The sequence below is a fragment of the Mixophyes fleayi genome, chromosome 4 (genome assembly GCF_038048845.1).
Source record: "Mixophyes fleayi isolate aMixFle1 chromosome 4, aMixFle1.hap1, whole genome shotgun sequence".
NCBI classification, from domain to species: Eukaryota; Metazoa; Chordata; class Amphibia; order Anura; family Limnodynastidae; genus Mixophyes; species Mixophyes fleayi.
Genome location: NC_134405.1, coordinates 39,914,901 through 39,931,293, shown reverse-complemented (window position 1 = coordinate 39,931,293; position 16,393 = coordinate 39,914,901). Strand labels below are relative to the sequence as shown.

Genomic DNA, 16,393 nt, shown 5'->3' with positions numbered 1-16,393 from the left:
ACAGTACAGACATCTCCTCCTCACACACTACTACACCATGACATGTATACACTGCACAGGTACAGTACACACATCTCCCCCTCACACACTACTACACCATGACATGTATACACAGCACAGGTACAGTACACACATCTCCCCCTCACACACTACTACACCATGACATGTATACACAGCACAGGTACAGTACACACATCTCCCCGTCACACACTACTACACCATGACATGTATACACAGCACAGGTACAGTACACACATCTCCCCGTCACACACTACTACACCATGACATGTATACACAGCACAGGTACAGTACACACATCTCCTCCTCACACACTACTACACCATTACATGTATACACAGCACAGGTATAGTACACACATCTCCCCTCACACACTACTACACCATGACATGTATACACAGCACAGGTATAGTACACACATCTCCCCCTCACACGCTACTACACCATGACATGTATACACAGCACAGGTACAGTACAGACATCTCCTCCTCACACACTACTACACCATGACATGTATACACAGCACAGGTACAGTACACACATCTCCCCCTCACACACTACTACACCATGACATGTATACACAGCACAGGTATAGTACAGACATCTCCCCTCACACACTACTATACCGTGACATGTATACACAGCACAGGTACAGTACAGACATCTCCTCCTCACACACTACTACACCATGACATGTATACATAGCACAGGTACAGTACAGACATCTCCCCCTCACACACTACTACACCATGACATGTATACACAGCACAGGTACAGTACACACATCTCCCCGTCACACACTACTACACCATGCCATGTATACACAGCACAGGTACAGTACAGACATCTCCTCCTCACACACTACTACACCATGACATGTATACACAGCACAGGTACAGTACACACATCTCCCCGTCACACACTACTACACCATGACATGTATACATAGCACAGGTACAGTACACACATCTCCCCCTCACACACTACTACACCATGACATGTATACATAGCATAGGGACAGTACAGACATCTCCCCATCACACACTACTACACCATGACCTGTATACACAGCACAGGTACAGTACAGACATCTCCTCCTCACACACTACTACACCATGACATGTATACACAGCACAGGTACAGTACACACATCTCCCCGTCACACACTACTACACCATGCCATGTATACACAGCACAGGTACAGTACAGACATCTCCTCCTCACACACTACTACACCATGACATGTATACACTGCACAGGTACAGTACACACATCTCCCCCTCACACACTACTACACCATGACATGTATACACAGCACAGGTACAGTACACACATCTCCCCCTCACACACTACTACACCATGACATGTATACACAGCACAGGTACAGTACACACATCTCCCCGTCACACACTACTACACCATGACATGTATACACAGCACAGGTACAGTACACACATCTCCCCGTCACACACTACTACACCATGACATGTATACACAGCACAGGTACAGTACACACATCTCCTCCTCACACACTACTACACCATTACATGTATACACAGCACAGGTATAGTACACACATCTCCCCTCACACACTACTACACCATGACATGTATACACAGCACAGGTATAGTACACACATCTCCCCCTCACACGCTACTACACCATGACATGTATACACAGCACAGGTACAGTACAGACATCTCCTCCTCACACACTACTACACCATGACATGTATACACAGCACAGGTACAGTACACACATCTCCCCCTCACACACTACTACACCATGACATGTATACACAGCACAGGTATAGTACAGACATCTCCCCTCACACACTACTATACCGTGACATGTATACACAGCACAGGTACAGTACAGACATCTCCTCCTCACACACTACTACACCATGACATGTATACATAGCACAGGTACAGTACAGACATCTCCCCCTCACACACTACTACACCATGACATGTATACACAGCACAGGTACAGTACAGACATCTCCTCCTCACACACTACTACACCATGACATGTATACACAGCCCAGGTACAGTACAGACATCTCCTCCTCACACACTACTACACCATGACATGTATACATAGCATAGGGACAGTACAGACATCTCCCCATCACACACTACTACATCATGACCTGTATACACAGCACAGGTACAGTACAGACATCTCCTCCTCACACACTACTACACCATGACATGTATACACAGCACAGGTACAGTACACACATCTCCCCGTCACACACTACTACACCATGCCATGTATACACAGCACAGGTACAGTACAGACATCTCCTCCTCACACACTACTACACCATGACATGTATACATAGCACAGGTACAGTACAGACATCTCCCCCTCACACACTACTACACCATGACATGTATACACAGCACAGGTATAGTACACACATCTCCCCCTCACACACTACTACACCATGACATGTATACACAGCACAGGTACAGTATACACAACTCCTCCTCACACATTACTATACCATGACATGTATACACAGCACAGGTATAGTACATACATGTCATCCATTTCTACACTGTTGTATATGATATATCATAAGTCAGAATTACATTACTACAGTATATTATAAGAGGTAATTAAATGACTATAATATGACAGGATGCAGAGATAAGGAGGAGGACAGAGTATTAGAGAATAAGGGCAGTGGTCTGCGTAGCACTGGAGATGGGACACATGGAGCCTGGGAGAGGCTGGCCAGGGACAGGAAGGGCCAGCCCTGCAGGGAGAGGGCTGGGGGAGGAGGTGAGAGTCTGTAGTGACAGAGAGGGAGGAAGACTGCAGGGGAAGGAGACACACCTCAGTTTAGAGAGGGAGAGCTACCTGCAAATAGACAGATCCGGGAGGGAGGGTGTCAGACAGGAGACAGGCAGCTCAGTGGGAGACAGACAGGGAGAGAGATACATAGTAACGGGAGGGACAGGTCATCAGACATACAGACCAGGAGAGGGACCCAGGACAGTGCGGAGACATACACTGCAAGTGCTGGGAAAGTGCGAGAGGAAGACCACAAGCAGCCCGGGACCCTGCAGGACAAGGTAATAATAATAATCATTATATTGTGCACTAGGCTGCACACAGTACGATCCTGCTCTCTGCCAGCTGCTGCTGACTCCCAGGGACACGTCTCCTTACATGTGGGTGTGTATGTGTCTACAATCACCTGTGTGTTTCCTGCATGTAGGTACTTCTGTCTGACTTCTATACAATTCCATACAATGTATACAGACGTGTAACTAATACACAGATGTCATATTTAGGTATTGGACCAGTATCGTTTGCTTTAACTCTTTGCTGCTGTTGCTGTGGGGTTATATCTGTCCTGTGTCATTTGTACAGAGGTAAAGTCTCAGCAGGACCTGGTGGTGGGGATGCTATGTAGATATTATAGGACTGGCATATATAGAATGACAATGCTGTAAAGGCCTTGGATAGAGATGAACACATTAGATCATCTCTGCTATGACCTGAGGGATGGGCAGGGATCTCTGCTGCCCACCATGGTATAAACAGCCTCCCAACAATCTCTCAGCTACACTTATAGCTGGGCATACACTGGTCAATTCTGCTGGTAGGTTCACACCTAGGTGGGTAAATTGGACCAGATCACTACAGCAGGGCTGGTTCTAACATTAGGCCAACCTGGTCAGTTGCCTAGGGTGCCGTGTTTAGGGGGTACCAAAAACACTGACATTATGTCACTCATCCAGCGTTTTTATGCAACCATGGCACCCCCACATGGCGAGCCGCCCACTGACATGGAGGAGAATCAGCTGGCAGCTTCTAACCTGTCAAGTCTGCAACATCTCATTGTCAGTGACGTGCTGGGAGTGTGGGGCCTGGCTATAATGTCACAACTGAGGGCCACACTCCCAGTCTGAGGAGCAGAGGATGCCGTTGTCACTTCCCGCTAGCTAGGCAGGGTAAGATACAGCAGGGCTGGGGCCCAATGCTCACCTCCGAGAGGCTGGGGGCACCTGCCCTGCCACCATGCTCCTTTCTAGAGGTAACTTGCAACCAGATATTTGATAGGATGCTGACATTTGCTGTGCATCTAAATGAAAGCTATTGTTTTGGGTTTTTTGCTATCAGTCATTTTATGTGTAAATAGACTTGTTGCAGTGTGTTGCTTTTAAGTTTATGTAATATTAGTGTAGTCACAGAATGTTCTGCTCCTGTTCGTCACACTGACCTTCCAGTTGAATTCAGCTGAGATGAATTAGAGATGTTATCAATGTTAAATATATATTTAATTTTACTTAATTACACAAGGTTTACGCATCCGTAAAAAACTGGGGCATGGCGAGTGGGATAGTGTAGTGAGCTCTTTGGGTTGAAGTGCAAGGTCTATCTAGACCAGTGTTGGCTAACCTGTGACACTCCAGGGGGTAAATGTATTAATGTTCGGATTCTTCAACTCCGGCGAGTTCGGCGTCTTCGGCGCTTAAATTTAAAGCGGCGCTGCCTTTAAATTTAAGCGCCGAAGACGCCGAACTCGCCGGAGTTGAAGAATCTGGACATTAATACATTTACCCCCAGGTGTTGTGAAACTACAAGTCCCAGCATACCCTTCCAGCAATAAACTGCTATATATTGGCAAAGCATGCTGGGACTTGTAGTTTCACAACACCTGGTGTGTCACAGGTTAGCCAACACTGATCTAGACTGTGCAGTGTGGGTGGATGTCCCTGCTCTGCAGCCATGATATACCTATCAATGTCTTTGGCCATATGAGACGTAGTGGGGTGTATGCTACTTGCGAGTGAATCATAGGCTTAGTCACCAAGATCCCTGTGCAAAAAACAGATTTGGCAACAGCATCTCCAATGCCTTTGGGGCAGGCGAGTGTACAGGTACCTGTATTGCAAACAAGAATAGCACAAACACAACACAGATTTAATATTCCCCAAAGCAACAAATTAAACGCAGCGCATGTTAAAAGTAGTGACAATAGTCTTGGTGTATTACAACCTCTTCAATCCGCTCCTGGCGGATAGCGTGAATATTTTTGATGTACAAACTAAATGATGGTTCGAATTTTGTAGCTTTTCTAGTCCTTTTACGCCACTTTTAAGGATATAATAAGCCCCTTACACAGATAGGGAATGATTATGGAAAAAAGTCCCAAAATGACCATATAGCCTGCAGAATTACTGGTCTTTGTTAAAAGAAAACCTGTTGAGGTTTCTTGCAAATGATATTTAGGGTCTGTAAGATGTTTTTTTTTTTTTTCTTTCTTTTTTTGTCTTAAAAAATGAACCGCACAAATAGATGATATTATCCTATGATGAAAGCAATAACAATGCACACCGACTGATTTACTGTGGGTGCTTTTCTTCAGTGTGTGTGTGGTCCAGTTTTAAAAGAGTAGCTTGCTGCTGTCCTTGACGTTTGTTTTTCCAACATTGAGTCTATGATGGCGCATCTAAAAAGGTATAATATAATAATATAATATGGTTGTCATACAAAAAAAAGTGCATTGAAAAAGGAGTTTAAACACAGATCATGATTCTTTTTTTTCATGGTGAAAAAAACTCACCCTTTTACTGGGGCTTATTACAGGTATCCACTACTCAGTAACTAACATTAACATGATCACACTAGGGGGTAAATGTATCAAGCTGAGAGTATTCCGTTGGGTTTGAGAAGTGGAGATGTTGCCTATAGCAACCAATCAGATTCTAGCTATCATTTGTAGAATGTACTAAATAAATGATAGCTAGAACCTGATTGGGTTTTCAAACTTGACCTCTATTCTGATGCATCTCTGCAGCCTCTACGCTAAGCTGCGCTTTGGAACTGTCTCTACTATGTTCAGATCCTCCTGCAGATATGACCTCTGTGGAGGTAATATTTTCCAGGTGTGTCCCAGGTAGAGTTGTGTTAAGCTGGTCAGGCATGGAAGGAACCGATTGTTTTGCCTGAGCGCAAAAAAACTTAATCACTCTTCAGTTTTGCAAAACACATGTGGGTGGGCAGATCCCAGGTTCGAGCAGCCGGATAACTTGGGAACGGGAGGGGAAGTTAACCACACAGGCCGAAAGCGTTAATTTTCACACCACCTTTTCCAATATGCCACAATTGACCTGTTCATTATTAAGCATCACACTCATTATTATAGGGCTAAATCCGCTTCAATATGGGCCAAACAGCCAGTATCTGACCTGAGTCTCTCCGCATGCTGAGAGATCAGATTGTATCCTTGTGAACCAACCATTTGTTTTTCCGCTGCGTTCCGCTCGATAAGCTGTGACCATCCACAAACAACAAGTTCTGCCTGACTGCACCAAATGTTCTATCATGCGGAGTCTGTAAGCAGCCACAGTAGTGAAGACCTCTTGTAAACAGGCTGATTGTAAACTACAGCGTCTATTCAATCCTTTTTGCAAATTAGATTAAAAGGGATTGTTGGCCACTGTTGGATCTATATTCTGTAAATGTAACTAGTTTGTCCTCTGATATGACACTTGGGTCAATACAGTGCCATTAATTTAGCTAAAAGCCTGACCATTGTAGGTATAACGGCTACTTTGTCAGAGATTTCTGTGTCATTCGTTTCTTCGTAATGTCATGAATTGACCTCATAACCGCACAGAGAATACGTCTATATTATATCTTACCGTTCTTCTAGTCTAAAGCCGATATTGAGAATGTATGTTGTATGTGCAGACTAACATTTGCCCATATGGTTTAGGGAATATTTAAAGTAAAAGTAAAGGCAAGGGAATGCTGGCAAATTTTAGACTCGACTATTATTTTAAAGAGGAAAAAAAAACGCAGGTGACCCAGCTAACCCACTATGGGACCGGCCTGGGGCCACATGACCCCCTGATCCCAGCTGGCTGGGCTGGGGTCAGGGGGTCGTACTAGCGAAGTCTTTCTCCAGCTGCTTCTTGCCTTGAAATGGAAAAAGTAGCTTAATGCATCTTGGAGAGTGGAAGTGGAACATAATTCCTAGCTTAAGAATGCACACGGTGCAAAACATGAGAACAATCTAGAGGTTACAGAAAGCAAAAACAATAGAATAGGGAATAAGGATAATACATGACTAACAGATATATGTGCTGTATGTTAATAGTATACACAAGTCATACACTGTGCTTATCTGCCCTGGGGCCTCCCTAATTGTGTTAGCTTTCTGGATTTCCTAGAAGAACAGGTGAATCGATCTGAGTCACTCTGATTGATTCGTCCTCTAATACAGGGTTTACCTGTGTTCTTGTGAGATCATGATCATGATCATGTGATCATGTGCTGCTCTGCTGGAGATCAATGTAGGAATTACCTCTAGCAAGTGTTTGCAGTAATGTTGTGCTGTTGTGGTAAGAAGTGTCTGTCTCACATTAGATGGCATCTGCCAATGACCCGCGCCAGCCTCCGAAAGATGCCGCAGACCAGAGCTTTGACTACATGTTTAAACTCCTGATCATCGGGAACAGCAGCGTGGGCAAGACCTCGTTCCTCTTCCGCTACGCTGACGACTCTTTCACCTCCGCCTTCGTCAGCACCGTGGGAATAGACTTTAAGGTCAAAACAGTCTATAGGAATGAGAAGAGGGTGAAGCTACAAATCTGGGTAAGAAACCCTTTACCAGAATATCTGTATGTGAAATGTAAGACTTTATTACCACCTAAAGTGGTGAACATTTTCTTTTACCACTTAAAAATGGCTGCAGAAGGGGGTTGTGAGCCGGAGGACCACTCGGAAGCCACTTTGTCCATGATTATAGCTTCTGATTGGTTCTCATATGGTCCATTACAATGCACCAGATTTTGGTTGGAGATGTGAGATGAATAATGAAGCTCCAGGTGAAAAAGTTGCATGAAGCCGCTCCCTGGCTTCTGGAGAGGGGAAGGAACTAAATAACGCCACGTGGTAATGAGACCTGTTCTACAGCGAAGTAGTAATGGGAATCTTTACACAAAAGAGGATCAGTCTCGCTGTGGAGCCCTTTGCAACATTCACAAACAATGAAATGTTGCTCTTGGCCCTTGGTATGTTCACATGGGTACTTCAGCTCGGTGTATGATGCGTTTTGTCGGGGGTAGAGCCTGATACACACCCCTGGCATCCTCTTTGGATGCTCTGTGTGTTCTCTGAGCCAGGAGAACTTTCAAAGTGAGCGAGGCCAAGTCTGAATGTCCGATCTCGGCTGACCATGACATATCCAATCACCTGAGACCAGGCTTTATTAATAACCAGCTGCACTGTGCACAGATATGATGTCACCAACCGTATTATAGCATTTTTCAAGCGGTGTGGAAAGTGAAAGCAAAAGTGATTGGTTGCCATGGGTTACAGCACATGTGCGCTCACTGCACCATATTGATCAATGCACGAAATCCTAACAATGTGGCTGAAAAAAAAGTTTGTGTTTAAAAAGCAAAGTATATCCTTCTCCCTCCATTAGGGAAAGCTGCAACTCACCCCCAAATCTTTAGGACACTATTCCGATGGGATCTGGTACAGTTCAATAAGCTGTTTCATTGGCATTTAAGTTGCTGTGACATTACTGTACCTGAATCCGCTAATCGCATGGCCGGCACTTCCATTAGATGCCTGTTCCCCCAACTCCGCTGCCTAGGTGTCATCCTCGACTCCTCTCTCTCCTTTGCCCCTCACATTCACTCTCTCGCCAAATCCTGCCGTTTCCAGCTTCACAACATTGCCCGCATTCGGCCCTTCCTCTCCCAGGATGCCACCAAATCTCTCATCCACTCTCTGATTATCTCCCGCTTGGACTACTGCAACCTTCTCCTTATCGGCCTCCCCCTCTCTCATCTCGCTCCCCTTAGATCTGTACTTAACGCCGCTGCTAGGCTTATTTTCCTCTCTCGCCGTTCCACCTCTGTATCCCCACTCTACCAAGCCCTTCACTGGCTCCCCTTCCCCTACAGAATCCTTTTCAAGCTCCTCACTCTGACTTACAAGGCCCTCGCCAACTCCACTGCTCCCTACATCTCTAACCTTATCTCTATTCACACTCCCTCCCGCCCTCTGCGATAGTCCAACGATCGTCGCCTCTCTTCCCCTCTGATTACCTCCTCTCACGCACGTATCCAAGACTTCTCCCGCGCCGCTCCCCTCCATTGGAACAAGCTCCCCCGCTCCATCAAAACTTCCCCTATTCTGTCCTCTTTCAAACGAACATTAAAAACCCACCTTTTCCTTAAAGCCTTCCAGTCTCATGCCTAAACTCCCACCGGTCGGCTACCTCTCTTTCTCATCCCTTCTTCCCTTCTCCCCCTTCCTCGACTCCGTCTCCGTTTCTCCCGTCTCTCCGTCTTATCCATGTGTCTGTCTGTCTTCCCCTCCCTTTAGATTGTTCGCTCCTTTGAGCAGGGCTCTCCTACCTTCTGTTTCCATCACTTTTAACTGCGCTCTCCAGCTACTCAGCTCACCTCCTCTCAGTCCCTCTGCCCTCTGTCTCCTCTCGCTTCTCTCCGCTCCCCTCAGTGACTCTCAACCTGTCATCCGTGCCCACCCTCTTGGGCCATAGTTACCTGCCTGTACTCACTTTTCCCCTCCCTCCCTCTCTTTCATGCTGTGCCTGAGCCCCCAGAGTTATAGTGCTTACTGTTACTTGTACTGTGCTGTTTCACCTTGTACTGTGCCATTGTTTGTCCTTGTACGGCGCTACGGATACTTTGTGGCGCCCTATAAATAAAAATTAATAATAATAATAATAGAAAGCCAACATTTCAGGGGAGCCTAAAGCACTGAACTAATGGCTTCAATTCACTCATTTAGTGATGTTATTTTTCCCTGGGGTGACCACACACTGAGCGCCAGCTCCCTGGGGATTTAAATGGAATGCTCTTTCCTGATTGGCTAGCAGTGGCGTGCATTTCTGTCATTCGCTGTGTGTTTAGTTAGAGACGCCCCTCCCTCTAGACATGGCAGCCTGCTGCAGGAGAGACATGGTGGACATATTGGGCTAAGTATAAAAACTCCAGTTTTTCCTTGTATATTATTCAGCTCAGTAATACACAGTCTTTCATATCTATTAATATCACTTGATCTTACTTTACTTACACTTTAAGGCCACTCTTTATTCATTGGGGTTAAAGGTCAGTTCTCGTTAGAAGTTCTTCTCGTTATATTGACACTGTTTTGACCTTGACATTTCGTTCTTGATAACGTGTTCTATGTGTGTAGGACACAGCTGGCCAGGAGAGATACCGTACCATCACCACTGCATATTACCGTGGAGCCATGGGTTTCCTGCTTATGTATGACATTTCAAACGTGGACTCCTTCAACGCCGTCCAAGACTGGTAAGCAAAGGGGGGGCGGTGACGATACCTTGGTGGGATTGTATGATTGATGCACCGAGGGAATGAAATTAGGAGAGAAGCTTCAGACATAGAAGGCATCAAATTACACTGTATTGAGGGTTTTACAGGGAAATGGCTTCAAGAAAACCACTTGGAAGAGACTTGAAAGCTGTAAAATAGCAGAAAAAAGACCAACAAGCCCTTGTAGAGCCAATGACTCATCCGGTTGGGCAGACAATGTCTGACAGATGTTTATAAGGACTTTGTGGTAGTGGGTGGTGAGTTGTCAGATCTTCTTCAAGTAAAGGAGACCGGTTCAGGCTTGCCAACTCTGATAGACACACAGTCTAGGAATGCAGAACAAGGTAAACTTACTAGATAGTCAGTGGTCTGAGGAGTCAGTGTGTGGCGAGATCTGTCAATAGAGAAAACCCATGAAGGAAATGTCACTTATGGGGCTGTTCTCTGACGAAAAAGAAGGAAGCTGTTCAGATACAAATGGAGTCACCATTTACTTACATATTGTCTTGAATGTGAGTTAACTAGACAACATGAGCGATGACATTGGATACATCTATGTCAGTGATAAGTTGTTCTAGACTAGATTCGGTCATTGACGATGGAGATGAAGAAGTCCACGGCGGGTTGTTATGGGATTAGATTGAATACAGGGAGATGTCGGTAGTTCTATAAGCAGAGTCATTTTTGGAAACTAAATAGAAGAACTTCAATAGAGGAACCTTACTCAAAAACCTTAAGTATTTCTCTGATTATACCATAGGGCAACACAGATAAAGACCTACTCCTGGGACAACGCTCAGGTCCTCTTGGTTGGGAACAAGTGTGACCTTGAAGATGACAGAATTATCCCTGCTGAGGATGGGCGCAGACTGGCAGAGGAACTGGGTAAGAGCCTGGTATTATGAATATCATGACATTACTGGAGATGTGATCCTACACTTTGTGGTTTGCACACCTACCCTGATGCCTCACCACACCAACAGTTCATGTTTTGTGGCTCTCCTCTTAGAAGCCCGGGTGGATCCATCACTACTTCAACCAATTGGATACACTAACCTGTGTTCCTAAGGGGAAGTCCACAAATCATGGTGGGTCATGAGGACACGTTTGAGAACCATTGTTCTAAACCGAATTTCCCAAGGTTTATCATCTTATAATGTTCACCACGAAATGAGTAATGCTGACGGCAACCATGATGAAATAACAAAACTCTTGTAACCGCAGACTTGAAACCAGTTTTCAATGTCCGTGCTGTAGAGGCAGTATACAGCATCGTAATTGGTAGTTCTCCGGTTGTAGTCCAATAAGTGTGGATCGGAGTAAGAATATATGTTCCTTCCACAGTTCCACCACTAGTGGTCTCTGTTTTCTTTTCTTCTCAGGGTTTGAGTTTTTCGAGGCCAGTGCCAAAGAGAACATCAACGTGAAGCAAGTGTTCGAGCGTTTAGTGGATGTCATCTGTGAGAAGATGAACGAAAGCCTGGAGAACGGCCCGGTACCAGCTGGTGGCTCTGCCCACCTCAGCGACACTTCCCCCAAGGAGCAGAGTAATTGCTCCTGTTAGTCTGGTGGCCGCCTTATAGAAAGCTCCCAGCTAGGTCAGAGAGATGTTTCCTATTATATGCAAAGCTCAGCAAACATCAACGTTAACGGCCTTCATAGGACAGGACACCCCTGGCTGTACAAGCCCCACAGGGATGGGGTGACTGCTCCTAGTACACCCAGCTGAGCATGACTACTCCTGTGGGAGACATATCAAGGCAACACTGTTACATAGATATCCCCAGATTAATTCATTGTTACAAAGACAAATGAGACTTCCCGCCAATGTGGGAAGGATGACAAGTCACACACAACATTACGAGAGAGCCCGTAGGCTGAAAATGTTTGCTGCAAAATACGAGTCACCTTCTGGTATCATAGTAACTTGAAGGGCCACACACGCAGATGGGTGTTTCCTAGGGCCCAGACAAAAGTCCCCCCTTGCCATTAAGTGCCAAAGATTAACCCAACGTGCCCATAAAAGTCTACAGACCCATTTTGAGGGATCCGCCAAGCATTGCTCTGCATGTTTTTTTTCTAGTGCTCTGCATGAAGCTTCTGGAGGGGACCAGAGAAATTGTTCTGCGTACGAGACTTTACGTGATGGAATGCGGATGGGAGTGTTGTCACTGAAACACATCCTAGTCATTAAGGTGTTAACAGTGCAGATGCTTTCCCACGTTCATGTGTACAATTATATGATGTTTACATTTTTAATAAAAGGGATCCTCCTTTTATTCTATCCACCAAATGTGACTGTATATAGGGGCTAGGTCTGGGGCTTCATACCGTATATATATATATGTCTACTAAGAGTTTCAAGTGGTCTGTGTCCTGATATTAGGAGGTTCGGAGAGTCTGTGTCCTGATGTCTGTGAATTAGGAGGAGGGGAGAGGTCTGTGTATTAGGAGGAAGGGAGAGGTTTGTGTTCTGAGATCTGTGTATTAGGAGGAGGGGAGAGGTCTGTGTATTAGGAGGAGGGGAGAGGTCTGTGTTCTGATGTCTGTGTATTAGGAAGAGGAGATAGGTCTGTGTCCTGATGTCTGTGTATTAGGAATAGGAGATAGGTCTGTGTCCCTATGTCTGTGTATTAGGAATAGGTGAGAGGTCTGTTTCCCGATATCTGTATTTGGAGAAGGGGAGAGGTCTGTGTATTAGGAGAAGGGGAGAGGTCTGTGTCCCTATATCTGTGTATTAGGAGGAGGGGAGAGGTAAGTGTGTCCTGATGTCTGTGTATTAGGAGGAGGGGAGAGGTCTATGTCCTGATGTCTGTGTATTAGGAAGAGGAGATAGGTCTGTGTCCTGATGTCTGTGTATTAGGAAGAGGAGATAGGTCTGTGTCCTGATGTCTGTGTATTAGGAATAGGAGATGGGTCTGTGTCCCTATGTCTGTGTATTAGGAATAGGTGAGAGGTCTGTTTCCCGATATCTGTATTTGGAGAAGGGGAGAGGTCTGTGTATTAGGAGAAGGGGAGAGGTCTGTGTCCCTATATCTGTGTATTAGGAGAAGGGGAGAGGTCTGTGTCCCGATATCTGTGTATTAGGAGAAGGGGAGAGGTCTGTGTCCCGATATCTGTGTATTAGGAGGAGGGGAGAGGTCTGTGCCTTGATATCTGTGTATTAGGAGGAGGGGAGAGGCTCTTAGTCTTTTCAGTGTATTCTGTATAATTTCAGTAAGGGATCTTTAAGATATTGTTTACAGAATAGTGTCATGTACTTTAAGTTAAATATTTACCTTACAAAGCAAACTCCCACTGTAATATTTTCCTTTTCAAAGTACAAGTGAAAAAAAAAAATGATATGCTTTCTATTACCTGTCACCATTGCACACCATCCCTGTCATCGGGCCCTATATTACAGTACACTGCTTGGCTGTCATGTCAGGCTGAGGCGTTAATGTAAATAGTGACAATAGAGAGACCTGTGGGTGATGAGGTTCTCTGACGGAGCTCAGTCATGTCAGGATGTGAGCAGATCCTGCTCAGTAGTTACTCCTTATCTCAGTCCAGCAGGGCCTGTACAAACGCCTGTTGTGTTTTCTATTTTCACAAAGCTTCAGTAATATTTCCTGCTGCAGTTTTCTCAACATGGTTCTGTGGTGCAGGCTCACAACGGGACTGAATGACGTTTTTCTAGCTATGTTAATTAATGTTCCATAAATGGACATAACTGGCCACCAGCCATGGTGAATGCCACGCCGTCATCTCTGTTGACTAGCGTCGAAGCAACCTATAATCAAAATGTACTTTGTTTCACAACACTTTATAATATCTTATTGTCTAATTTTTTTGCACACGTTTTATAGGTAAAGTTATCCTACATCTTAAGAGATTTCATCAACTTTATAAAAGGGATGGTTGAACAATTTAGTCTTCAAGAGCTAATGTGATTTTTAGTTATTGCTTAGTGCATTATGTATGTGGCAAAAAGAGTTTGTCTATGCCCCATCCACTCAGAAGAGAGCATAAAAAAACAGTATGACTTATATGCAAATACTGTGACAGAGTGTGACCTGTATGCAAATAGTGTGACCTATATGCTAATACAGTAGCATGGAGTGAAAGTTGGGCCTCATATTGCTCTATGGCCAGGGTGGCTTCCTTAATTCAGAAATCAATCCCCTGCTCACAAGGCAGGGAAGCTCAGTGAAGCTCTTTAAAAGGAAAGTTCTTGGAACAACAAATCCATTAAGATTTTAAAGGACCATTTTAAATTCAAAGGGACGAAGGTCCATATTCAAATACAAGCGGATCCATTTGAATTTGGTATAAGTACGCTCTGCCCTAAACGTTACTCGCCACATGCAGACAGACTGAACACCGTGCAGAATGGACACATGCATATAAAATAAATTAACAACTATTAATACTATAATTATCAATAAAAGTATGTCTACGTTTGTTTGTTTTTTTACATGAACTACATAATTCAGGATGTTCTTAATGGGTACTGCACATATTTTTCTTACTTGGCAACACATGTTCTGGCACTCATACGTGTAGTCATCACTATCAGTCTGTGCCCTGTAGCTGGTGCAAGGGCTAAAAAACACGTACCTAAGAGGTGCCCACAACTTGAATCGGCCAAATGTATGTGCGTTCGACCTTGGCACGCCCTTACTGTACATCGCTTAAATTAGTCCGCCCCTTCCCACCCTCGTTCCGCCATTCGAACAGTAGGCAGTCGAAAGTGATTAATGAATACCCAAACTATCCCTCACATTACAAATGGCACAGTCAGGTCCTGAAGTTTCATTCGCATGTGAAACTATCAGTTTACAGGTAGAACTACACAACTACACACATTGACAATTCCTCTACCTACTCATTTTATTTGTGTAGTCTAGTAGGGGCGCCCTTTAGAATGCTAGTTTGTTCCAAGGTTATAAAGTCTTCCATCCCTGAACAATTGTGATCTTGCAGAACAGAAGACAGTGCTAAGATTTCATTATAAAATAAAAATAAAAGTCCTGCAAAGATAAATGGTGTGAGATTGTACGTCAGGGGCGTATGGCAGATAGTTATGCTCCAGTTTCAAAGATTTATTATACTACTTAAGGGAACTGGTCAGCGCAGATTGTATTATCTAAGCTGAGATTCCCACCGAGGTTCACATTATGTCATGCTCTGTTCTCAGGGATCTAAAGCTGAATGCTCTATGTCATGTTCAGACAATTTTCTGCCGAGTCCTCCTCAAGAGGTAATAGGTAGTTCGCTCAGGGCTACAGGTTTTTCGAGAGTAACAAGTTAAGGTCAGAGTCCTATCTGGTGATTGTGGTTCCTTTTAACCAGTAGTTTTCATAGTGCTGCTCACAGGTGCCTAAGGGGTTAAGAAAACAAAGAATACTATAAATTCTATTCTCATTGACAGAAATATGTGGAGGGACTAGAAAGTCTAGAAAACATCCCTGTGCACACTGAGTAAAACAAACGGAGTGTGATAAGGATTTCCAACAATGTGTAATGTACATAAGATTAATGAGATACTTAAAATTCACTTTTTTTTTTGTGGGCTGCGGCTGTATCAGGTGTGTTTAGTAATGTCGCACAGAAGTGTGTAGTATAAGCCTGCCTCAAAGGCTCATGGGATATTTCCTTACCCCACAAATGTTTGTACTGAAAGCCATTATTGTACATACAAATGTTATTTATTGGGGGCTATTCATGGAAACCGTTGAACAGGAAGTGGTAGTGCTGCCCATATCAACCAATCGGATGTTTGCTTTCATTTTCTAAACTGCAGTAGAAGACAGAGGATTTACTGGTGGATCTCCTAAGTACGTGGTTGGTGCTGCTGGATTATACTCCTGCATGCAGGCCAAGCATTTCTAATCTAATACTAGTCAGCGGTGCATTTCAGGAACATATAAAGAGGCTGATATGATATCATTATGCAGAAATCCTATAAAAAAAAAAACAAATGATAAAGCTTTGAACAGGGTCCGTTTATATCAGAAAAATAATAATATGAATCAGTGTGACGG

The 16,393-nt window shown here is 44.4% G+C and overlaps 1 protein-coding gene across 2 annotated transcripts; it reads left to right on the top strand.

Moving 5' to 3' along the window:
- The first annotated feature begins 2,806 nt into the window (after positions 1-2,806).
- RAB3D (RAB3D, member RAS oncogene family) lies at positions 2,807-12,652 on the top strand. Of its 2 annotated transcripts, none has more exons than XM_075206673.1 (5): positions 2,807-3,107; positions 7,417-7,644; positions 10,228-10,346; positions 11,128-11,252; positions 11,750-12,652. In XM_075206673.1, exons 2-5 carry the CDS (start codon positions 7,417-7,419, stop codon positions 11,929-11,931), a joined length of 654 nt encoding a protein of 217 aa, XP_075062774.1. In that variant the 5' UTR covers positions 2,807-3,107; the 3' UTR covers positions 11,932-12,652. The 2 variants fall into 2 exon arrangements, with proteins under 2 accessions (XP_075062774.1, XP_075062773.1); XM_075206672.1 differs by lacking the exon at positions 2,807-3,107 and adding an exon at positions 4,052-4,075.
- Positions 12,653-16,393: the final 3,741 nt, after the last annotated feature.

Coding starts and splice junctions, on each gene's coding strand:
- RAB3D (XM_075206673.1), top strand. CDS start 7,417: ATGGCATCTGCCAATGACCCGCGCCAGCCTCCGAAAGATGCCGCAGAC. Junction 10,347..11,127: donor TTCAACGCCGTCCAAGACTG/GTAAGCAAAGGG, acceptor ATTATACCATAG/GGCAACACAGATAAAGACCT. Junction 11,253..11,749: donor CAGACTGGCAGAGGAACTGG/GTAAGAGCCTGG, acceptor TTTTCTTCTCAG/GGTTTGAGTTTTTCGAGGCC.